The sequence below is a fragment of the Schistocerca piceifrons genome, chromosome 1 (assembly GCF_021461385.2).
Source record: "Schistocerca piceifrons isolate TAMUIC-IGC-003096 chromosome 1, iqSchPice1.1, whole genome shotgun sequence".
NCBI classification, from domain to species: Eukaryota; Metazoa; Arthropoda; class Insecta; order Orthoptera; family Acrididae; genus Schistocerca; species Schistocerca piceifrons.
This window is the reverse complement of record NC_060138.1, coordinates 647,911,538-647,938,450: the sequence shown is the minus strand read 5'-3', so window position 1 is coordinate 647,938,450 and position 26,913 is coordinate 647,911,538. Positions and strand designations below refer to the sequence as shown.

The following is a 26,913-nucleotide window of genomic DNA, read 5'->3' as shown; positions in this document are numbered from 1 at the left end:
CACCATGGTAAAGTTCATTGTTAATAGGAAAACCCTAGTTCTTCCAAAAAGAGATGTAATGAAATGACGAAATTAGAAAACTTCTAGTTCATGCATGGGCTTACGAACAACTATTTACAAATTGTACAGGAATTGTGACAAATGATAGGGGTGTGCAAAATACATTCCAATACACTTTTAGAGTGCGTATGCTGATGAGCGAAAATATTAAGACCACCTGCTTAAGTCTGTTAGTCTCTCTTTTGAAACACAAAGCAACAGCAATTCTGCAGGACATGGATTTGACAAGTTCTTGTTAGGTTTCCAGTGGTATATAGCGCCAGATGTCTATGCACATGTCATGCAATCCTAACAAATTAAAGATCATGGTTTGTGGGCCTGGAGCTGGCACCTGATAGCATCCTAGATATGTTCCATCTGGTTCAGATGAGGAAAATTTGATGGCTATGATACCAGTGTAATTCACTATCATGTTCATCAAACAACTGTAAACGATTCTGCCCTTGTGACATGGTCAGTTATATGGCTCAAAGATGCCATAGCTGTCAGAGAAGACCTTGAGCACAAAGTGATGCACATGGTCTGCAATAATGTTCATGCAGTACAGTGCATGTTTTGAGCCACTGTCCACCTCGATGATGGCATGTTTGAACACAACCATCAACCCTGTTTAAGAAGAAACACGATTCATCCAACCAGGCAACATAATTCCATTCATCCAGTGTCCCATCTGCAGTTGTAATTGATGATATTGTTGGGTCAATGTGGAAACACTGCGGGGGCATCTCCTGTGGTGCCCTATATTTGACAACCTATGCTGAAGAGTGTGCTCCAACACACTTGTGCCATCAGATTCCAGCAAAGTGCTCTGCTGACTATCCTCCTTTTACAGAGTGGACTTACCTATGAACATGTCCTGGGATAAGGTGTGGATGTCCAACACTGTCATATTCTCATGTTTTTACCATCCTACAACTTTCCATAGATGCTCATGACAGCTGAATGCAAACAGCTAACCAATTTTATCATTTCCAAGATGCTTATTCCCAGTCACTGGTCCATAATAATCTACTCTTTGTTGAAGCTACTTGCATCAGTAGATTTATCCATCTCCAACCCATATCATCACTAGAGTGATTCCCCATTCATCACTGCTCTGCTTACATACTTTTCCGAGCATATCAGCTGCCTGTGACACAACCAGGTGGCACTCTATCTCATTGTGGACAGTGGTCATAATATTATGGCTCATCAGTGTACCATCTCTAATAACCTCAATGTCAAAGGGACATTAGATCCTAATCTTCCTTCCTTGTGAATGTAGATTTCAATATTGTATTTAATGCAATTATTTCCTAAAAAGTCAAGCACAAGATAAACATAATTTTGAGAAAATATGTTATTATCCACATCAGTAAAAAATTGACAGCAGAATGGAACACACACAGAAAAGTAAGAAAGTATTTTTTTAAAGAAAGTACACAGTTACGGGCCAACTACTCTCATGGACCTAAATTTGAAGGAGTGAAGTTTGAGCGCGCAGGTCTGGAAGTAGGAAAAGAACTTCAAGAATATATTGCAGTAGGCATACAAAAACACAATTGGTAGAGACAAGGAGATGAAAGTACATTACTGGCCATTAAAATTGCTACACCACGAAGACGACGTGCTGCAGACGAGAAATTTAACCGACAAGAAGATGATGCTGTGATATGCAAATGATTAGCTTTTCAGAGCATTCACATGAGGTTGGCACTGGTGGTGACACCTACAACGTGCTGACATGAGGAATGTTTCCAACCGATTTTTCATACACAAACAGCAGTTGATCGGCACTGCCTGGTGAAACATTGTTGTGATGCCTCGTGTAAGGAGGAGAAATGCGTACCATCACGTTTCTGACTTTGATAAAGGTCGGATTGTAGCCTATAGTGATTGCAGTTTATTGTATTGCGACATTGCTGCTCGCGTTGGTCAAGATCCAATGACTGTTAGCAGAATGTGGAATCGGTGGGTTCAGGAGGGTAATACGTAATGCCGTGCTGGATCCCAATGGGAAGTATCACTAGCAGTCGAGATGACAGGCATCTTATCCGCATGGCTGTAACGGATCATGCAGCCACATCTCGATCCCCGTGTCAACAGACGGGGACGTCTGCAAGACAACAACCATCTGCATGAACAATTTGACAACGGGTGCAGCAGCATAGACTATCAGCTCGGAGACCATGGCTGTGGTTACCCTTGACCCTGCATCCCAGACAGGAGCGCCTGCGATGGTGTACTCAATGATGAACCTGGATGCACAAATGGCAAAACGTCATTTTTCGGATGAATCCAGGTTCTGTTTACAGCATCATGACGGTCGCATCCTTGTTTGGCGACATCGCGGTGAACACACATTGGAAACATGTATTCGTCTTCGCCATACTGGCGTATCACCCGGCGATTGCCATACTGGCATATCACCTGGCATGATGGTATGGTGTGCCATTGGTTACACGTCTCGGTCACCTCTTTTTCGCATTGACGGCACTTTGAACAGTGGATATTAGATTTCAGATGTGTTACGACCCGTGGCTCTACCCTTCATTTGATACCTGGAAAACCCTACATTTCAGCAGGATAATGCGCAACCGCATGTTGCAGGTCCTGTACAGTCCTTTCTGGATACACAAAATGTTTGACTGCTGCCATGGCCAGCACATTCTCCAGATCTCTCACCAATTGAAAACCCCTGATGAACGGTGGCCGAGCAACTGGTTTGTCACAATACGCCAGTCACTACTCTTGATGAACTGTGGTATCGTGTTGAAGCTGCATGGGCATTTGTACCTGTACATGCCATCCTAGCTCTGTTTGACTCAATTCCCAGGCATATCAAGGCCGTTATTACGGCCAGAGGTGGTTGTCTGGGCACTGATTTCTCAGTATCTATGCACCCAAATTGCGTGAAAATGTAATCACATGTCAGTTCTAGTATAATATATTTGTTCAATGAATATCCGTTTATCATCTGCATTTCTTCTTGGTGTAGCAATTTTAATGTCCAGTAGTGTATTAAGAATTGAGATTTATATGAAGCTTAGTTTTGATAACCTGATACTGGAGACACTGCATGGCTCTGGTAGCAAAGTACTTGACAAATTCTTGAGAAAGATATTGTTCAGTAGTTTCAAGACCTGGATATTCTATTTTGTAGCAGAGTGAGAAATATGTGGATGAGCAGTTGATAATCTTGCCCACACTAAAATCACAGCAGCAACAGTAACATAACATAACTGATAGTCAACAAAACTATTCACTGTTAAAATATGCTATGGCTAAATACAATTAGAGCCAGTAGCACTTGAGGAATGTTTGTATTTTTTTAAGCATAATGTAAAGTTAATTAAATAGAATTTTGGGAACCATGTTGCTCTCCATTGTGCACGACATTGAGACCTACAAGCTAATAGCATGATACTGTTATGCAACCTATGAGCTGACAGCAGAATTACACCAAAAATCTGTCTTGTACCCATTTGCACCCAAGGCACACAGTACTCTGCACCCAAGAAAATCAATATTGACAAAATGTGAAAGAATTTGATCTGTGTGACATTTAACCCCCCACCCCCACAGGCACATCCATTATTTTGATGATTTACTTTTGTTGCTATCATCACGAGCACAACTGAAGTCCTTTAAATATTTTTACAGAATATATGTGCCCCTACATTCTGAAGACAGATGTTCTTGTTGATGCAACAATAGCTTTATCATGAGAAAGAAGTAAGAAATAAAAAGAGAAGAAAGAGGATCATTGTCTCCCAATAAGTTTTCATAAGGCATGATTAGTCTTTAATGAGATCAAATGCAAAGTTGATATGGTTTTAAGACAAGGTCCTTAGAAAAGGTATCTACACAGACATAACAGTTCACAATCAAAGGTCAAAGTGGATCTTTTTGAAAGGTATTACATTTGAAAAAATGTTTTAGGTTGTGGGTTCATTTATTACACATAAAACTTGTGTCCAAGAAATGCTGTCTCAATTGCAACTGACTGAACGCTATTTTATGCTATACTATAGTTTTAAATTTCCCTGATCTCCCCCCCCCCCCCCCCCCCCCCCCTCCCATCACCGCAGAGTGGTGAGGCATTCACTATACAAATTTCTGTTGATATAATTCAGGTTGAACATTAAAGTACACCTGATTTAAGTGATAAGTGAGTCTGACTTACACAAAATCAATCTTCAAATATATGCTACCAATGACTGAGTAATTTGAGCAATATATCTACAGCTACCTGTGTCCCACATGCGAAACTTATCATATACAGTTTGCATCATTACAATTTAACACATTTCTTCCACAAGACAAAAATGAGTTAACAAAATCTGATGTGTTATTTATAAATAATGTTCATTAGTGTTCAATGAAAACATGACTAAGAACCAACCTATACGTCAAGGCAAAACATTACCTCAAAATATTATGACATGAAATGTAATAGGCTATAGTCATTACAAATCTTCATGTGTCTCTATCTCTGATAAAAAACTTTTAATTCAAAAATTAGAGCAGGTTTGGACCACACTCATTTTGTCTAAGAAGACAACACACCACCTCATTCTCACAACACATCTGCCTGATTCACAGAATAGTTACATAAATATAATGTCTCCACCTTAGACATGATTAAAAAAAACTGACACATAAAAGCTAATTTAATTATGCACCTTTTAAACTTAAGTAAATTACATCATTAATTTAAGATGTTTGTCTTTGGCATAACATAAGAAAACACTGTCAGAGTGATCATTCTTTGTGATCATCTTGTGATATATTCACAATGACAACTTCATTTCTTTCTCTGTAAGGGTTGCTACACATGAACCTTTATATCTAATAAGCATGACTGGCTTCAGTTAAGGAACAAATTCTTAAGCAATTTTGCAGTTCCCTGCTCATGCAGGATGATTTATGTACAGCAAAACATGTAAGTAATAGGAACTATACTTCTTCTAATGTGTGTGTGTGTGTGTGTGTGTGTGTGTGTGTGTGTGTGTGTGTGTGTGTGTGTGTGAGAGAGAGAGAGAGAGAGAGAGAGAGAGAGAGAGAGAGAGTGAGAGAGAGAGAGAGAGAGAGAGTGTGTGTGTGTGTGTGTGTGTGTGTGTGTGTGTGTGTGTGTGTGTGTGTGTGTGTGTGTGTGTGTGTGTGTAAAATGCGGACTACTTTGTCACTTGTAAAACAATAATGCATGCCCCCCCCCCCCCCAACATGAATATTACAAATTCTTAACACGTCATACAAACTCTTGTATGTAGCACATTGTAGTAAGTGAACCACAAGTACACTACTTTTAATATCTCAGATTAAACACACACAATAATATTGACATGTATGACTACTACTTTAAATAATATGTAATTGTCCCCTACTTGAAAATTGTTAGAGCACCACATATTTAACCTGCCTAAGTAGAGTTAATTAGCAGCCCCTCAACACAATAAACAGGGCAAATGTATGTACAAACACATGCACACAGCTTCAACATCTTAATTATAACCAGAGAGACCTCACATCATGACCAGAATAGTGGAATTACTTGAGCACACAAACTAGACAGTCAAGAAAGGTAATGCACAACTGTATGGCTTCCTCCACATATGAGGCTTCAGGCCCAGCGTAAGCCATGTAGAATGCAAAACAAAGAGCATAAAAAGCTACAGACAAAATAGGATAATGAAGTATGGGCAAATAGTAAAAAATCACAAGAAACGCTTCAGTCTAATTATTAAAAAAAAATTTCTTCCTAAAATTCTTCATATGCAGAAGTTTTGCTATGTTTTTACTTGACTGAGCTTCAAATAATAAATGAAACAAAGTGTGGCAAAATAAACTCAAATTTTGTATAATGCCCTTGTCTACAAAACATTTTTAGTTTAAAAATCATACTACAGAAGTGGTAGCAGTTGATAATAAATTTTCATAAAAGTCTTGAGTGCTTGGACTTTTAAGACAACTATAACTATCCCCATGAATGAAAATGTTTAAAAATGGATAATGAGACTCACACCACTTGTATCCTCACCACTGACTGAGACTCTCTGGAAATGCGGCACAAAGTCAGTTTCATCAGGGAGATCATTATCCAGACCATCGCAATGAGATGGCTCATAATGGCTGCGTCTCTCCTCGAAGTCACGAGCAAAGCTAAATAACAACATAGTGTAGTTAGAAAATAACATGGCCTGAATACGAACCAACAATTAATTAAAACTGCTGCTACATGACCAAAAGTTTTACAGAAGTGTTTTCATCAGATCAAAATCATGTATAATTTTTCCAACAAAGACAATTCTGCAATTTAATACAGTTAAAGCATTACAACCGAGGATGATTAAGGTTGCTTCTAGTCAAAAATGTGAAAAACCTTCACACTAAACTCACTTCTAAACACAGAAACAATTTTATGATATAAAATCTTTCAATGCCCTCATCAATGTCATCAGCAGTAAATCTAGAATCTGACATGGGATACCTCAGACCAGACATTTCAAGTAACTTTCATAATATGAATTTGACCCTCACTAGCCCAGGAGAAGTAACGCTCATCATACAATCTTTAAAATCAAAACCATCTAGTGGGTATGATGAAATATCAACAAAGTTAATTAAAGAATGTGAGTCTGAGTTAAGTAACATATTAAGCTATCTGTGTAAACCATCGTTTATCAGTGGAGTATTTCCTGAATGGTTGAAATATGCTGAAGTTAAGCCACTGTTTAAGAAGGGAGATAAAGAAATGGCGCCAAATTTCCATCCAATTTCACTTTTGCCAGCAATCTCAAAAATTTTAGAAAAGTTGATGTACAATCAGCTTTATAACCATCTTATCACAAATATTGTAACATATTGTCAAAGTCGCAGTTTGGATTTCTAAAGGGTTCTGATTTTGAGAAGGCTATCTACACTTACAGAGAAAATGTACTTAATTCATTAGACAAAAAATTGCAGGCGATTGGTATATTTTGTGATCTGGCAAAGGCATTTGACTGTATAAATCACAATATCTTTTTAAGTAAATTAGAATATTATGGTGAAACAGGAAATGCTGCAAAATGGTTCAAATCTTATATCTCTAGCAGGAAACTAATGGTGTTATTACGAAAGAGACATATATTAAGCTAACAGACATCACCCAACTGGGAACTAATTACATGTGGTGTCCCACAAGGTTCCATCTTAGGCACCTTACTTTTTCTTATGTATATCAACGACCTTTCATCAGCAACATTACCAGATGCCAAGTTTGTTTTGTTTGCTGATGATACAAACATTGCAATAAATAGCAAATCAAGAAAAGTCTTAGAAAGATGGGCTAGTAAATTATTTGTGGGAATTAATCACTGGTTCCTAGTCAATTCTTTGTCACTAAACTTTGAAAAAACACACTACATGCAGTTCAGAACTTGTAAGGGGTGCCCCACGAGTAGATGCCTAACGTATGATGACAAGCAGACAGAAGTGGAGAGCATTAAATTTTTAGGATTACAGCTTGATAATAAATTCAACTGGGAGAAGAACACCACAGAACTGCTGAAGCATCTAAACAAATCTCTATTTGCAGTGCAAACTCTGTCAGACATAGGGGATATAAAAATGAAAAAGCTGGCATACTATGCTTACTTTCATTCCATAATGTCATAAGGGATTATTTTTTTGGGGTAATTCATCAAGCCAAGCTAAAGTTTTCTGGGCACAAAAACATGCAGTAAGAGTTATATGTGGTGTGAACTCAAGAACATCGTGCAGAAGCCTGTTTAGGGAACTAGGGATACTAACTACTGCTTCCCAATATATTAATGAAATTTGTCATTAAAAATATATCACTTTTTCAAACCAACAGCTGAGTTCATGGACTCAGTACTAGAAATAAGAATAATCTTCACAAGGATTTAAAGTCACTTACTCTTGTACTCAGGAACACACATTTTCAACAACTTGCCAGCTTAACAACGAATGAAATTCAGTTTAAGAGAAGCCTAAAGGATTTATTGGTGGCCAACTCTTTCTACTCTATCGATGAATTTCTCAGTAGAACTGTTTTTTTTGTGTGTGTGAGAGTGTGTGTGTGTGTGTGTGTGTGTGTGTGTGTGTAAAGTACAATCTAACTTCTGCATCACTTCAGTACAGTAATGTGTTCATTTTAAATAAGTATTGTAGTAGTTATATGTTTATTACCTTATAAATAAAAAAACATTTTTTTTTTTAAATTCTAAATTCAGTGCTTTAATGTGAACTTAATAAATGAGTGCTGTAAAACGATCCTTTCATATAGTGTTAAAATATATCATTCCAACTGATACCTGTGGAAGGTACATTAGCTTATTTGTTTTAGTTGTAAATATTTGTCATGTATTATTGTTTTTCTGACATGTTCTACATCCTGGAGGACCTCCTCACTATGGATTAATTGGAATGAAAGTAAATCTAATCTAGTTTAATCTAATCTATACAAACCGATCCAAGCTATTTCAAGTACCAATGTTCTATCTAAGAGGGTGCAAAACACTATATAGTACAAAGAATCATTTTGCTGCATATGTTTATGCATTACTGGTATCATCTTAAAGCTGTGTACAAAAGGCTCAAGAGCAGATCACAATCTACAATCACTATTATTAAAAAATGTTTTCATTCATACTTTGGGTAAAAATTCATTTATTGTTGAAATCATTAATCCTGTTGCAATTGGTCACAGGTGAATTAACTCAACTAGGAGTGAAGACAATACACTTATAGTTTCAGCTGACCTACTGACTGAGGAAAGTTACTGTTCTAAGGTCCTTCCATCAGAAACTCACTATAGCCAACATGACAAAAGTTGGTCTGCTGCAGTATTCTATTTAATCTCTATAGGTAATTCTACAAACAAAAACTGAGCTAGTGATCTCAAGACAAGAGGTAAGCTGAGATGTTTTCTTCACTCACTAATGTCAGCCCAAGTTTCAGTGTACTGTGTTGCAATGTGCTGTGACACTAAGTGCTTTGCTTGCATAGTTATCTGGAGATGTTTTTCATAATACATTGGCAAATTAGTAAGTTGGTTAACTCAGCCATGAATATCAGTAGAGATTATATTGTTAACCATTCCATAAAAGTTGACACATGATCTTATGAACTGTGTGACTGTCTTTAAAAAATATTACATAACCTCACTACATATCAAATTGAATTTTGTCAAAAACTTTCTGAAAGTGAGAGAGACAAGTAATCAAATAGATTCATTTACTTGCAAGAGAAGTCCCAAAGTATCACTGAAGCAAAAATTTGGAAGAGAGATTTCCAGAACTGAAAATTAGGGTAGAAATGGGTGAAGAACATATCCTTGATTTGTTGAGCAAAGGTGAAAATAAGATAAAGCTGTATTTTGCAAGTGCATGCAAGGATATTTTAGGCAAATTTAGAAGGAAATAAACTGCTCAAAAAAAAAATTGCATCACCCTCATGACATGCCATGTTTGTGTTACTTTTCCTTTTTTTACTATCAGAAAACTCTTTCACAGTATTCTATTGATTACAAGAAATCATTAAGTACAGACAGCTCTGCAAAGGAGGTAAAAGTACACCTGAATTATCAGTGTAGTTCAACAGTATGCACTGTGAATGAAACAGTGTGGTTTACGCACTTTGTTTGTCCTGTCAACATGGCTTAAAGGTTCATTTCAGGCTTGGACTGGGCACACGCTGTCACTTTACATTTATAATGACCAGAATGGCAATCTTCCACTAAGTTTGAGTCATGGGATCAAAGATGTGATGGGATAACTGTAGCATCACACAGACTGCCATGAACATATCACTGTATCATTGGTATGTGGCTGGAGCTGCATAGGAATTATCAATAGAAGAGAAAGTACAGCATGCAGAAATGAAGTGCATTGGTACCCCATTATTCAACAGACAAATGTCTTATACGTTAATGTGTTTTTCTAACCATTTAGTTGCTCCACAAAAAGTTTTGAGTGTTAAAATTGCTCAAAATGAGAAAGGTTAGGGGTAATGGGTTTATTAGCTCTGTTGGTTCCTGGTGCTATAAATGTAGGTGGATGACATGCATCATAGACTGTTAACATGGTAGCTAATCAGACTCTAGTAGCAATTACTTTGAGAATGGTGTTCAACAATATCTCTTATCTATCTGATGAGTGTTAGACCATTGTACAAACACAGCGTGAAACAGTTTCTACATTTGTGCCTTTCTACTCAACATGTGGTATTGTGTAAAGATGGGAGGATGTTGATTCATGAACTGTGATTCTTGTAAAGCATACACACAGAAAGATAGATTGTGTTACTAATTTTAATTCCACCAGATCCAAATAATATCTGTTACTGCCCCTTTCTACCATTGGAGAGGGGGTATGTGTGTTTGCAGGGAGGGGGAGATCTATGTGAATTGGCACTCTATAATCACAGTCAGTCACGGATGTATAAGGGTAGTGTCTTTGACAACAAATTAAAAAGTCCTGGGTTCCAGGTTCAATTCCAGCCACTATATATATATAATTGTAATATAAATTGTCACCAATGGTGGCATTGTGAAAGACTTCCAGTATACACAGCCACCCTCATTCTGTCAAAGGCCTTGCAAAAAAGTGCAAATGAGCAGAAAGAGAGGGCAGCATCTATCAGTGTGCAAAGTTGCTCCTAAAGATAGAAGAATCAGCAGTATGTGGATGCAGAAGGCAACATTAAAGACATATAATGTCTTCCACGGAAAATAAAGCCTGGAATTGGCAAAAACTGTCCTGATCATCTCTACATTGGAAAAAAATTTAGATTATACCCCTCATTCTGTTTTCTGTGTGGGGGGACTGCCAATACTATATATTAAAAACAGGCTCAAACTAGATATGTTGTGGCCTGAAATGAGATTTTCACTCTGCAGCGGAGTGTGCGCTGATATGAAACTTCCTGGCAGATCAAAATTGTGTGTCCAACCGAGACTCGAACTCGGGACCTTTGCCTTTCGCGGGCAAGTGCTCTACCATCTGAGCTACTGAAGCATGACTCACGCCCGGTCCTCACAGCTTTACTTCTGCCAGTATCTCACCTCCTACCTTCCAAACTTTACAGAAGCTCTCCTGCCATGTTGTGGATTGATGAAGTGAAATGGAAAGAAGATGGTATAACAGAAATACAATTTGTTATGAACAGGAAGGTAAGGTAGAGAGTGAGTTACTGTAAACAGTTAAAAGAAAGAATTTCTCTCATTACAATTTACTGCAGCCTATACCAACAGATATACGTGCTCACACCACAAGCAGGAACCAAGAAGAAACAACCAGAGTAGAAGGACAAAATGTTCAGATTAGACAGGGCTTAAGGTGAGGATGCAGTCTCAACCCCCTCTATTGTACAGTGTAGTTTTTTTTTAATGTTTCATGAACCAAATTTGTGACAACTAACCATGATGTGGTAATGTTAGTAAGCTTACAAGTAAGCGACATTATCACTGTGAAAACAAGGCAATGTGCTGTGTATTTGAATAATGAGAATTTCTAAAATCTTAATTTGCGATCAAATTTGATGAATGTAATCCACTAATATGCATACTACCTATTCAGAAGTTGATGTGTGGAAGAAAGAATTGCCAATAGAAATAACAACAATTTGATTTTAAAACTTTTATCTGTCAACACTTTCATTGCAGAAGCAATGTGGTCAAATACTTTTATGGTTGCACACTTTGCTCCATTCTGTGCAAGATGGTTAAATTGTGGAAAGTGGAGGCTATTTTCTTCCTAGTGCTATATTTATGAACGCTACTATTATTTTTAAGATGCAACTGATTCTTCATGATAAATTGTGTAAGGGATTAAATGGACTGAAGGTGATGTTAGTATGCATAACTTTTTAAACATTTGGCTACATGAAGTCTGAGGATGGAAATTAAATATCTGTGCAATATTTTGTGTGTATTTGTGGAAGTGCCCCAGAAAATTATTCAATATGATATAAATTAATGGAAGTAAACATAGTAATGCTTTATTACTGAAGTGTTTGTGCAGATCTTTAATAACATTATTTTCAACTCAAGTTTCGACCAATACACACATACAGAAATTTTGAACAATCATTTTAACACATTCTTTTCCCTCGAGCACTATTCCTATGGTTGTTCTTAGTGTTATTCGTAGTGTTACTGACAACGATAGATCTTGCATTGTACAGAACTGAGTGCACTGTGTTTTTTTCCTACATGACAGACCATTTACCAAGAACCAATCAATAATACTTCAAATATTTGATTTATTACTTCTTCTATTGTCACTTCTCTGTTGGGATTGATTATAATACTTTTATCAACGTCTAAAAGCACTATTTCTGCTTTATTGGTGTAAAATGGAAGGTCATTTGCACACAGCAAGAACTGTAAATGTCCCACAATTGAACACTGTGGAACACTCAGTAATTTGTTCACACTCAGAAGATTCATTCCAAGATCTGCACGAGTTACCTCATGTAACCCTTTGCTTCATCCATCCTCAAAAGCCTTGAACGTCAAGTTTCTCCAAAATAATTTTGTGATTTACTCAGTCAAATGTTTTAGGCTGATCACAAAGACTTCTAGCAGGTGAAATATTGTTGTTTAGATATTTTAACACATGGTCAGTGAAATAGTAGATGGCATGTTCAATGAAAGGGCCCTCCTGGAATCCAAATTGTGATTAAGAATCCTATACATTCAGATGTGCTCAGCTATTCTCAAATACATTACCCTCTCCAAAACTTACAAGAAGTCTGTCTGGAAAGATACTTTGCGTAAATGAAACATTAAATGTATTTTTGAATATGGTAGCTACACCAGACATAAATGTTTTTAATATTTTGCAAAAATGTTACAAATCCCATTAGAACTCGAGCTTTTAAGTGTGTTAATTATTTCACTGTTTCCTTGAAAGAAGTTGGAGTGATTTCTTCATCAAATGTTTGTGATACTGTTCAAACTGTATATTGTCACTCCATAACCACAATTACGTCCAAATACAAAAGTAGGGTCCTCAATGAAATACAGCACGTAGCACTGGAAGGACGTTTTATTGTAAACACCTATGTACAGACAGAACAGAACTCAACTCCTGGAATATTCCAGAGCATTCAAACATTACTGACATCAGGAATTTTGAGGTCTTTCCAGAAATGATAAACACTAAATAACAAATTTTTTTGTGATCGGGTTTGAGTTGACAAGCTACAGCACAACAGCTAGTGACACTAACTGCTACGCCACACTGAGTGCAGCACAGCTCATGCCATTGCACCCTATAGTGCAGAAGAAGCCACTCATTGTTTCAGAAGCAATTACTGGAACCACAACATATATATCGATGTTTTAATTTCCGCTGTCGTGAATACAGATTTGATGGCTTCCATTACAAAATATGCAAGTTTGAATTGCGCAGAGCGAAATACAGTGACGTGCAGTGGAAGAATGCTGTGTGAAGAGGCGTGGCACACTTAAGACCACATAACATGTCTCACATTTCCTCGAACATAACGGCTGAGCACAGGATCATCACCAAACGACGGGCGCAAGAGATCTTTCACGCGTCTAGCAATATGGGGTGGAGCGCCATCCTGCATAAACATCGTACGTTCCAGCAGGTGTTTATCAGCCAGGCTGGGGATGATGCGATTCTGTAACATTTCGGCGTACCTCTCACCCATCATGGTAGCAGTTGTTGTTGTTGTTGTTGTTGTCGTCTTCAGTCCTGAGACTGGTTTGATGCAGCTCTCCATGCTACTCTATCCTGTGCAAGCTTCTTCATCTCCCAGTACTTACTGCAACCTACATCCTTCTGAATCTGCTTAGTGTATTCATCTCTTGGTCTCCCTCTACGATTTTTACCCTCCACGCTGCCCTCCAATGCTAAATTTGGGATCCCTTGATGCCGCAGAACATGTCCTACCAACCGGTCCCTTCTTCTTGTCAAGTTGTGCCAAAAACTCCTCTTCTCCTCAATTCTATTCTACAAAACCAGAATCACACATTTCCTCGAAGAAAAAAGGCCCGATAACGGTAGATGGGGTAAATCCAACCCATACCGTGACTTCTCGTCGTGCAATGGAGTTTCAACGACAGTTCTAGGATTTTCGGTAGCCCAAATTCTGCAGTTGTGGGCGTTGACAGACCCTCGGAGCGTAAAATGAGCTTCGTCGGTCCACAACACGTTACTCAACCAATCGTCGTCTTCCGCCATCTTTTGAAACGCCCACACAGCAAAAGCCCTCCGCTCCACTAAATCGCCAGGTAACAGTTCACGATGCCGATGGATTTTGTACGGATAGCATCGGAGGGTACGCCTCAGTGCCAACCAAACAGTAGTGTACGGAATGCCGGTCCGACGTGCGACTGCACGACCGCTGACTTCCCCGTGCATAGACGAACCCGCTACAGTCGCCATTTCTTCCTGAACTGTCCCAGCAGCATTACGCCTTGTGCTCGGTCGGCCACTATGGGGCTATCGTCTAAACAACCCGTGGCTTCGAACTTTGAAATCATTCTCGCCACAGCTGCATTTGTCAACGGACCTTTACCCGTTCAAATCCCCTTCCTATGGCGATAGGATCGTAACACTGAACTAGCACATTCCCCATTCTGATAATACAGCTTCACTAAAAGCGCCTTTTCAGGTAACGTCAACATGCTGCGACTGCTGGTGCATCTGATTCTCATTACAGCTCCTTTTATACATGATTGTCATGCGCAGTCACAGACGTTTTGCTGTCCAGCACCATCTGTAGGACATTTTGTGAACTTCGTTTTTTTTTTGTTTTAATAGAACCTCATGTCATTCCAAGCATGTGTGTCAATTTTCACCTCTCTATCTACATTAGTCCGTGGTTTATTAAGTTTTCAAATTTATACTGACTTTTTGATCACCCGGTGTATATATAAATATAAAAGCTATATGTAAACTGAATGAGCTACAAACCAAAGACACCGTCAAAAGTAAATTAACGAGTTGTTTTGTGGCAAGGATAATATTAATTATCTATATGAAACAAAGTAAGAAATACGCTGTTCACTTTATTACTTCATGTATCTTTATCCTTTTTGTTTCGGGAAGTGGTAGAGTACGGACGTATGCTTGGATCCAATGTCCCAGCATTGTTAAAACTGTGTATTTTAACCGTTCATTAAAAGTATTATAAAAATTATTAGAAAAGGAATATTTATTCGCACAGTTATAAGTTCAACTCCTATCGGTTCATCATTTCACTTTCCGCCGAGATCCTGCATCAAGAGTCCGGCCAAAGTGGCCGCGCGGTTCTGGCGCTGCAGTCTGGAACCGCGAGACCGCTACGGTCGCAGGTTCGAATCCTGCCTCGGGCATGGATGTGTGTGATGTCCTTAGGTTAGTTAGGTTTAACTAGTTCTAAGTTCTAGGGGACTAATGAACTCAGCAGTTGAGTCCCATAGTGCTCAGAGCCATTTGAACCAACCTGCATCAAGAGGTTCTGTGCAGACAAGAATAATTACCGCCATATCTGGAGAAGCGTTCCTACATCGACATTGTCACACTCAAGACTAAACACAATGGGATTAATGAGAAGGTAATGACTTAAAGACTCAGACTTGATAGGCACTTACTGAACATGATTTACTTATACTAAAAATAACGTGCTTCGTTTGTTTAAGAACTTATAGACAGATGGACAGTTTCAATGGTCGCAGTGATTATTTGGTACAACACACTACCGGAAGCAGTAATATATAATGCAAATCATGTCGATTGACCTTGAATGTAATGATATACAAGGTCTGTTGATATTGGTATCGGTTAAAGGTCACCCAAGATTGTTCAGAGATTCATAAATTACTTTCAACATTTTCTCAACTATTGTTTCCAATTAATTTTTCCAATTATTCAAGCAATTATTAATCCATCTCCATTTCCACATCCCTATTCAAACGTCACTACGAATTATCCCCAGTATGTTACAGAATGTTTCTCCCGTCATCTCATACATTCGTAAAACATGACTGGTTATTCCGATAACAGAGGACAGAGTGTAAAGTACTCGCGATGTTCTTTACGTTACAGGAAATCTTCACATGCATTCAGCGTCTCTTCCTTAGCAGAAGGCGCTATGCAGCACTCGTATCCAAGCACAGAGGCGTTAGGGTATACACCCAACCCTAAGAGGTTAAAAATCTAACCTACTTCACACACAGAATAGATTCTAACATAAGCTAACCTCCTTGACCCTGCTAAAAACTGACGAAGAAGATAGGAGGTATCATGACCACACTGTCGGCCGAAGTTATCGGGCGACCTATGGCGACGGTATCTGAAGACCACTGTCGATGCCACTGTGACCACAGCCTAAGGTTGCGGTCACAGTAGCTCCGATATCGGTGGGTTCGGCCGACGGCCGACATCGACCGCAGACAGGCCGATCTTTTCAAATCAATACGCCAATACGTGCGCGGGCACAATATAGCCGATCTTGTCGCTAGCTTTGGACAACAATCGGTCAAATTAAAAGCAGTTTGTTTTCTTTGGTCAAATTGACCGACGTTATCGCACACAAAATATGGAGCATAATAAACAGATATCGTAATCGAGATATAGTTCGGAATCTATGCACTGAAATCGCAGGTTTATTCTAAACCTCAAATAGGCCAAATCTTTATTGGAAATTTTAGGTGTAGATTACAACCTCAAAAAATAAGGGTGGAGTATTTTATATGCTTATAGCTACTGTACTGGATCTTTTTTGTGGTAAGTTGTCATCAATAGTCTACAAATTATTATTATTACTGCTTACTGGTGTTTTATGTCAGTAAGGTAGAGATTCTGCTAATATGAAGTGGTTTGCAACTGTGGTGTACGGTATGTATTTCCACTTTTAAGTGCTTTAGGTTTTCAGAATATCTTATGCTACACTTTATGCTTGTTTTTCACTCGAGTGCTAAATGACAGTCATTGGATTTAATTTGCGTACGTCTGCACAACTTTAAATAAATATAGCGAAACAGAGTGTATGTAACTTGCTTTTTGAGATCAACACGAATTATCTCGAGTATGTAACAGAACGTTTCTCCTGTCATCTTATACATTCGTAAAATTTGTCTGGTAATTCCGATAACTGAGGACAGAGTATGCAGTAGTCGCCAGGTTCTTTGAGAGACAAGAAAGCTCATTCAAATTGCATTCGGCATCTCTTTAATTAGCAGAAGCCGATATGCAGCACTCATATCCAAGCACAGAGGTGTTGTGGAATCCACCCCACTCAAAGAGGTTAAAATCTAACCTACTTCATACATATAATATATTTTAATCTAACCTCACTGACCCTATCCAAAACTGACGAAGGAAATCGGACGCACTATGACTACGCTATCCGCCATAGTTCTCGGGCGACCTCTGGCGACAGTGTCTGAGGACTTGTCTGTGCCACTGTGAACACAGCCTTGGTAGTGTAGCCATCTGGCAAAAATTTTCTGTCAAAATTTCATTTTCTTGGATACACCGAGAAGTTAATATGTAATCTTTCTTGCCTGTTATTCCTGTTAGTTGTTTATTTCCACTCCGTAGTCTGAATTTAAGGATTTTGCTAATAATTATAACAACGCTTATCATTCGCACACTGAATCAACCATATAAACAAAGAGCTACTGGCAGTCATCCGTTCGGGTTATTCGGCTTAGCTCGTATAGCCCCGTCCCCTTTAGTCTGCGGGAAAGCTTTTTTATTTCTAGATGCGACGGGGACTCCTCGGGCAAGGACATCACGTACACTATGCATGTATTCAAAAATCAACTTATGATTCGTTCAGAAATCAACTTAGAACGTGTTCAAAAAACAGGGATGCTAGACAGACGACTGGGACCCTCTAATGGCGGGATAATAACGCCTTCAACGTCGAACAATCGCCCATAGAGCTTCATGAAACTGTAGCTCACCTTCCACAATCTACGACGGCTTGTGATGCTTTCAAGAAGTCCCATCGAAGAATGACTTTATGACTACATTCCGTAAAGACGAAAAATTCGAAGGGCTATGTTCTATCACGGATAGTTATTCTTGCAATATATCTCGTTAGTGAATTAATAATAAAAACAATAAACAGAAATGTCGAGATGGTGTTTTTAATGTTTCAGGTGTTCTACATAATTCTCTCCGTCGCCCCTTCCACCCCGACCCCACGTGAGTACATTGCACACAGCGTTGATACAACCTTGTGAAGTTGTCAGGGAAGTCCTTCTTTCGGATGCTGTTCGACTCACAAGTCACGTTCGCACCTTCTTTGGTCTTACCAAATCATCAGAGGAGCAATTTGCACTTCTTCGTTTTGTCGTTTTGTGATGGGTTCGCACTTTACCCACGGAGATCTTATCCAGAAAAAAAGTCTGCATTTTGCGTTTCAATCAAATTATAGCGTGTCGACATGTCTTTTTTGTTTGGGGGTCAAAGTGTGCAGAATAACCTTTGAAGGCAATTTTCTCTTCTTGAAAATATTTTGAACAACGTCTTAAACATTCGATTTAGAATTGTTTAGTTCATTGCTGATTGTGTTATTTGTGACAACAATCTTGGCGCATTACGGCCGCACATCCACTACTCAACGCTGCCTATTTACAACTTACTGGTTGAATGCACGTCTGTTGTTTACAGTTGTTAGTTCAAAGTTCAAACTGCCATCATAGTCACTGTGCTGATGCCGCTGATACGCCAGAAATAAAATCAGTCTCTGGAACTTTCTTGATGAACGGTTTCTGTTCCTATCAGCTGGATGTTATTTCCTATTTGCAGTTTCCATAAAAATTGTTTTCGAATCACAGAGTACCATTTTCCATAGCTGGTGACAAGCATTCTCAATTACACAAAAGGATGTCCTCCTCGAATCTTTTAATCTCATATGGCAGACAGGAGTGTTCCCCACCTCGTGGAGGGAGGCAATTCTCATCCCTCTCCTCAAACCAGGGAAGGACCGCACATGTCCCGGTAGTTATCGTAGTATCGCCTTGACAAGCTGTGTCGGATAAGACCCTGGAACGGATGGTTAACCGGCGTCTGGTCTGGCTGTTAGAGACCAGACAGCTCCTTAGCCGCTTTCAGTGTGGATTCCGAAAATTTCGGTCCACAGTCGACAACCTGACCCTCCTAGAGGCGGCTATTCAGCAGGCTTTTCTCCGTCAGCATCACTGTATCGGTATCTTCTTTGATATCAGTAAGGCATATGATACTACTTGGAGACACTGTATTCTTGCACAAATGCATCAATGGGGCTTTCGTGGCCGCCTCCCGATTTTCATTCGGTCTTTCCTGTCTCAGCGGTTTTTTCGGACCTGCGTTGGTAACACACTGTCTGATCGCTTTGAGCAAGAGAACGGTGTCCCCCAGGGCAGTGTTTTAAGCGTTACCCTCTTTGCCATAGCCATCAACAGTATAACGTCTACAGTGAGGAGTCCAGTACAGTACTCCTTATTTGTGGACGACTTTGCTGTTTTCAGTTCCTCCACCAGTGTTGCAACCGTGAGCCGTCAGTTGCAGCTAACAGTGCGGCGGTTAGAGGAGTGGGCTGCAAAGACGGGTTTTCGGTTTTCTGCAGATAAGTGTGTCTGTGTTCATTTTAATCGTTCTCGTCATCTTTTTACTTTGCCTGCCTTGCATATGGGGGATACGATCCTACATTTCAGAGACACAGTGCGGTTTCTGGGCCTAATTTTTGACTCCAGGTTGTCATGGCTGCCACACCTACGTGACTTGAAAGCCAGAACGCTGAAGGCACTGAACATCCTCAAGTGCCTCAGCCACAGGTCTTGGGGCGCGGACAGGGCGCGTCTCCTACAGTTTTATGGAGCTTTTGTGCGTTCACGGCTGGACTATGGGTGCACAATATATGGGTCAGCAGGCCATCTTATTTGCGGATCCTTGACGCTGTTCACCATGCTGGGATCCGACTGGCCACGGGTGCTTATCGGACCAGTCCCGTACCCAGCCTCTGTGCTGAGTCTGGCGAACCGCCACTTACCATCCGGCGGCAGCTCCTGCTGGTGCGCCAGGCTTGTAAGTTTCTTGCAGCTCCCAGCTCGCCTGTTCACCGTCTTGTTGCCCATCCACCTCTGGACCGCCTTCTTTCCCGCCGTCCCCGGGCTACGTTGCCGTTTGGGATCCGTGTGCAACGTGTACTAGAGTCCCTCGGTGTGGAGTCTGTACAACCCTAAATCCAAGGTTTTAACCGCCTGCCACCCTGGTTACTGAAGAGGCCCGGAGTGATTTTAGATTTATTGCAGTACAAGAGAGATTGCACTCCTGCTACCGTTTTTAATGCAGCATTTTCTGCCATTTTATCTGAGCACTACGACTATGTAGCTGTTTTTACGGATGGGTCGAAACAAGGGGATTCTGTTGATTGCTTAGTTGTTTTTCCATATCGTGTCCTCAAGGTCCGACTGCCTCACACTTTTACTGTCTTTGATGCAGAATTGTTTGCGATCTTGCGGGCACTGGAGCACATGAGACATTCTTCCGCTCCTAAATTTCTTGTCTGTTCCGATTCACTCAGTGCCCTTCACTCATTGCAACGTTTGTATCCGGCAGACAAAATTGTCCAGACCATCCAGGATGCCCTCCTCCGACTACAGCGACTGGGGATGGTTGTAGCTTTCTGCTGGGTTCCGGGGCATGTCGGCATTGCTGGGAATGAAAGGGCAGATCTCGCAGCCAAGGAGGCGTGTCTCGCCCCACAAGTATCTCAGTGTGCTATCCCCTTGCACGCACTCACCTCGCTGTTGAGCTCACGGGTCATGCGTCGGTGGGAGGATGAGTGGCTGGAAGTGACTGACAATAAGCTCCGTATAGTCAAGCCCACAATGCGTGTGTGGTGTACTTCCTTTCAGTCCCATCGACGGGACGAGGTTCTCCTAACTCGGCTTCGAATAGGCCACAGCCCTATGACGCACGGCTTCCTGCTCCGGCGAGAGGACCCTCCAATGTGTGGTGCTTGCGGCGTCCAGGTCACTGTGCGCCACGTTTTATTGGACTGCATTTTATTTTCTGACCAGCGGGTCGCGGCTGACTTGCCAGCGGACCTGCCGTCTCTTTTAGGCAACACTCGGACGAATGTGGTTAAAGTTTTAAAGTTCTGTGCCCTGTCAAATGTTTTTACAAAGATTTTAGGGAGAGGATTTTAATTTGCTCACTGTGTGACAAGCTCGCCCATATTTTATGTAAGTGGCCAGCCAATAACAATTTCCTGTGACATTGTTGTTGCTACGCTTCCCCTTTCCTTAGGTTTTACTTTCTTATGTAGCATTTTCCTTCTTTTACCGCTTTCTTTGAGTGAGTGCTTTAGTTTTCTTAGGTCTGTCCACATTCGTTCCTTTTAATGTGTGTCAGGGCGCTGATGACCTCGATGTTGAGCGCCCATAAGCCCCAACACACCACCACCACCACCACCACCACCACCACCACCACCACCACCACCGTGTCGACTAGCAAACGGACAGTTTGGCTGTCGATGAAAAAGTCTATGAGATTTCCTGACATCTTGGTAACTGCCATCCATGGAGGATTTTCATCTATGGCGTGCTGACCTCCATATAGGGTCACCTCTCTTCGAGTGGAGTTTAGTTTGATTCTCTCAATTTACCTAAACTGGCGGCGAGACTTATCGCTGGTATCTCTGCATGGCGACGATGAGGAACGCTACAACGTGTTGGGATGAGACTTTGTCCATGGTCTGGTGATGGGCTTCGTAGCGCAAATCGACTCTGACTGCAGTTGACTGGTGTGAATAAAACTGTTATGATGGTTGACATTTGGCGGCTTAATACTTACAGAAAACTCGCCTTCTTTCTCTACAGTAGCGTATTTGTTCACAGTGAAAACAGACCGATGTGTTGTCCTTCAAATGACAGTTGTTCTATGGGGCGGTATACTTAGTAGAAGAGTTGGTTGGATGCTGGCTTGTCATTTGATGGCTGCAGCAGAGGTCCATGTTGGCCGAGTCCATGCTTCCTCGCAGTTCGACTTCTGACGAAGACTTGTACCAAAGCCCGATGTGCTTCTCCTTCAACTTTCTCCATTACCTCCTGACAAACGAAGTGAACAATCGTGGCTACTATTTCTTGTTTACTCGGTCCGACAGTTCTGGCTGCCGTATCGCTTACAGCCTGGTATATAAGAGAGATGAGTCGTCGTGATGTTCCACTGACACAGGAACCACATTTGGCAGTTGATCACACCTATTTCGTCGAACTCACTTCTGTTGTATTTCCTTGATGACAAAGTTAATTGAAAAATATCTCCAGATAACTATGCAAGCAAAGCACTTAGTGTCACAGCACATTAGGTGTTTGTATAAAACCCGGTTGTACTGAAATCTTCAGTTATTTGGACATCCTTTAACAGAATATCTTGGTACAAGTTTTCTGCGACCCTTTTCATCAGCTCCTCTGGAATCACATGTGGCACACAGACAAAACATTCTGGATGCAGCACTGTCTCGTGTCCCATGGCGTTGATCCAGTCCTACAATTTTTCTGTGGCTAAACGGACTTGCTGGATTGTCACCATACAGTTTTTGAATCGGGTTAGGAATTGATTCCAGCTATGTAGCTTTTCGTCGTTCTCAGACCACTTCTGGGATGTACCGTCCGAGTAAAAGTACCCACTTGCCAAACACACCGTGTCATCCCACCTGTAGCTTTTGGCGATTCGGTCAAACCTCTTCTGTCATCTTGTTGGATCCTGACAAGCAGCTTCGGAGAACATTCCTGAATGCCTGATGTGCAGGTGACTATCTGCTGCCTTGGAATCCATTGGTGCCGTGCAATTAGGGATCGTGGGAGTTATGTATTGCTTGTATTCCGGTCCCTGTCCTTAGGAGATGACTTAACATTGTAAAACTGCCACAGTGGAGAAGATGTTTTGGAGCACCCAGCGTCTCTACCAAAAGGTGTCATATTGTTAACTACACTTAAGTTCAAATCGGAAACTAAATTTGTCAATGAAATAAAAAGACACAGCACTAAAAGCGTGTTTATTACGAAAATCAACGTACAGCCGTTTTTTATACAAACACCTAATGTGCTGTGACACTAAGTGCTTTGCTTGCATAGGTATCTGGAGATATTTTTCAATTAACTTTGTCATAATACATTGGCAAATTAGTAAGTCGGTTAATTAACATACATCTAATATTCCAGAATATACAAATAGAAATTTCGCGAACCTTCCAGAATTGATAAATACTAAATAACAAATAATTGCTTGGTGATTGGATTTAAACAGATGATCTGCAGAACGACAGGCAGCGATGCTGACTAAGCCGAAACTGCACGCAGCACAGCTCGTGGAAATATCTAAAAAGCAATGACTGAATTAGAAGTAATCTTCAGAAGTAGAATTAAAATCTGGAGTGGAAAGACATCAGTGATAAGTTTGACTGAGGACACTCTCAGGAGGAGGAGGAGATCGAGACAGGGAGAGGGGTAGGGGGAGGGGGAGGGGGAGATCGAGGCAGAGGGGGGGGGAGATCGAGACAGGGAGAGGGGGGAGATGAGGAGATCGAGACAGGGAAAGGGGGGGGAGATGAGGAGATCGAGACAGGGAGAGGTGGCGAGGGGGAGATCGAGACAGTGAGAGGTGGCGAGGGGGAGATCGAGACAGTGAGAGGTGGCGAGGAGGAGATCGAGACAGTGAGTGGTGGCGAGGAGGAGATCGAGACAGGGAGAGGTGGCGAGGAGGAGATCGAGACAGGGAGAGGTGGCGAGGAGGAGATCGAGACAGGGAGAGGTGGCGAGGAGGAGATCGAGACAGGGAGAGGTGGGGCGGAGGAGATCGAGACAGGGAGAGGTGGGGCGGAGGAGATCGAGACAGGGAGAGGTGGGGCGGAGGAGATCGAGACAGGGAGAGGTGGGGCGGAGGAGATCGAGACAGGGAGAGGTGGGGCGGAGGAGATCGAGACAGGGAGAGTTGGGGCGGAGGAGATCGAGACAGGGAGAGGTGGGGCGGAGGAGATCGAGACAGGGAGAGGTGGGGAGGAGGAGATCGAGACAGGGAGAGGTGGGGAGGAGGAGATCGAGACAGGGAGAGGTGGGGCGGAGGAGATCGAGACAGGGAGAGGTGGGGCGGAGGAGATCGAGACAGGGAGAGGTGGGGCGGAGGAGATCGAGACAGGGAGAGGTGGGGCGGAGGAGATCGAGACAGGGAGAGGTGGGGAGGAGGAGATCGAGACAGGGAGAGGTGGGGAGGAGGAGATCGAGACAGGGAGAGGTGGGGCGGAGGAGATCGAGACAGGGAGAGGTGGGGCGGAGGAGATCGAGACAGGGAGAGGTGGGGCGGAGGAGGTCGAGACAGGGAGAGAGGGGGAGGGGGAGATCGAGACAGGGAGAGAGGGGGAGGGGGAGATCGAGACAGGGAGAGAGGGGGAGGGGGAGATCGAGACAGGGAGAGAGGGGGAGGGGGAGATCGAGACAGGGAGAGGGGAGGAGGGGGAGATCGAGACAGGGAGAGGGGAGGAGGGGGAGATCGAGACAGGGAGAGGGGAGGAGGGGGAGATCGAGACAGGGAGAGGGGAGGAGGGGGAGATCGAGACAGGGAGAGGGGAGGAGGGGGAGATCGAGACAGGGAGAGGGGAGGAGGATATCGAGACAGGGAGAGGGGGAGGAGGAGATCGAGACAGGGAGAGGGGAGGGGGAGATCGAGACAGGGAGAGGGGAGGGGGAGATCGAGACAGGGAGAGGGGGAGGGGGAGATCGAGACAGGGTGAGGGGGAGGGGGAGATCGAGACAGGGTGAGGGGGAGGGGGAGATCGAGACAGGGTGAGGGGGAGGGGGAGATCGAGACTGGGAGAGGGGAGGGGGAGATCGAGACTGGGAGAGGGGAGGGGGAGATCGAGACAGGGAGAGGGGGAGGAGGAAATAGAGACAGGGAGAGGGGGAGGAGGAGAGCGAGACAGGGAGAGGGGGAGGAGGAGTTCGAGACAGGGAGAGGGGGAGGAGGAGTTCGAGACAGGGAGAGGGGGAGGAGGAGTTCGAGACAGGGAGAGGGGGAGGAGGAGTTCGAGACAGGGAGAGGGGGAGGAGGAGTTCGAGACAGGGAGAGGGGGAGGAGGAGTTCGAGACAGGGAGAGGGGGAGGAGGAGTTCGAGACATGGAGAGGGGAGGGGGAGATCGAGACAGGGAGAGGAGAGGGGGAGATCGAGACAGGGAGAGGGGAGGGGGAGATCGAGACAGGGAGAGGGGAGGGGGAGATCGAGACAGGGAGAGGGGAGGGGGAGATCGAGACAGGGAGAGGGGAGGGGGAGATCGAGACAGGGAGAGGGGAGGGGGAGATCGAGACAGGGAGAGGGGAGGGGGAGATCGAGACAGGGAGAGGGGAGGGGGAGATCGAGACAGGGAGAGGGGAGGGGGAGATCGAGACAGGGAGAGGGGGGAGTATATGTTCAGAGAGATGGAGTGAGATGATGTGTGCCGCATATGTGGTGTGATATCTCGGTTATAAACCAAACACTGGAGTGAAATCTTATAAAAATATATAAAACTAATTTTGCTTCTATCTTTATTTTGGTTTTTAGGACCTCCACCAACTTTTGTCACACATTAATATTAGTTTTTAAAAATGTAATTACTAGTAACTTTTGTAAGCAATATTACAGCCTTACAAAATAGTGATAATAGTAATGAGTATTTAAAAATAATCTGGTTTCGTGACCAAAATTCAAACTAACTCTTCTCGCGATTCCCCCCTCAGAAAAGCTCATTTTACTTCTCAGGGGGTTATTATCCCCAGGTTGGGAATCACTGTTGTAAGTTGAAACAGTTGAACGATACCGCCATATATGTCACAAATTTTGGCACTCGTACACTGACTCATCAAAATTTAAAGATGAACTATATATACATGACAGGCCTGGTGATCTAGCAGCAAAGCAGGTGCCTGGAAACTCTGGTCGCTGGGTCGAATCTCGGTCACACCACAGATTCATTAGTGTTCATCGCCAAGAACACATGGTTCAGATTCCACGTTAAACTATAGGTTCCATTTTCCAGGTTGGCTAAATGAGGTAGGTTAGGGACATACAACTCGCCAGAGTGGTGTCCAATAAAAATACTTGTTCCAAGTCATTTAGCGACACGAAATTTTTATAATAATCTACACACAGAAGTAAGATTGTTCGGAATCTTCAGAGCACAGGTTCAACCTGTATTTGTCGAGGTTTTTCTTTCATATGAATTGAAGTATAAGAGTCCTCTTTGAATTTTCATATTTCTTCGGCATTTTAACTCGGGTCACATGGCTTTTGCTTTAGAGCTTTCACCATCAGCATATTAGCGGTGAGAATCCGAAATAGCTGTCACCAGTTGGCGATTTGAACTCGGTGCTCGCGGACTCCAACCCTTCAGTAGCGCCAGTGAGTTGAGTACATGCAAACGCGACACAGGCAGCGGCACTCCGACACGGCATCGGACTTCATGTGGATGGCACGGCCCAGCCCAGCCATGGCAGCAGTGTGAATTGTGTGTGTTTTGAAGTTAGTTTAAGTTAGATACAAACTTAGGGTGACAATTGTTTTAAACTGCAATATCGGAGAATTCGGGGACAACCGTTGAAATAGCACAACGGGACTTGAGCTTAGGGCAAGTGAACTATAACTTCACAGAAAAGCAATGATTATTGAATTTTCCGTGATTTTGAACTTAGAAATGGAATCTACACTTAGCACAAGTGACTTGCAACCATGCAGGCTACATCAATAAGCCAGGAAATCTGACACCATGACTGCTGTAAACAGACCTACAGCTTTCTAACTGTACGGGGAAAATATAAAAAAAAAAGTGGTTCAAATGGCTCTGAGCACTATGGGACTTAACAGCTGAGGTCATCAGTCCCCTAG

The 26,913-nt window shown here is 42.2% G+C and overlaps 1 protein-coding gene across 4 annotated transcripts in view; it reads right to left on the bottom strand.

Annotated features, from left to right (window-relative positions):
- The window catches only part of LOC124805170 (AMP deaminase 2), a 467,688-nt gene that overhangs the window by 176,970 nt on the left and 263,805 nt on the right, over positions 1–26,913 (bottom strand). For 3 of the 4 annotated variants that reach the window (XM_047265658.1, XM_047265667.1, XM_047265673.1), the window contains exon 3: positions 6,063–6,201. In XM_047265658.1, coding sequence (XP_047121614.1) covers positions 6,063–6,201 — 139 coding nt within the window. Of the gene's footprint in view, positions 1–5,426; positions 5,553–6,062; positions 6,202–26,913 lie in introns of those variants that run through there. The other variant, XM_047265682.1, reaches the window with a different exon arrangement.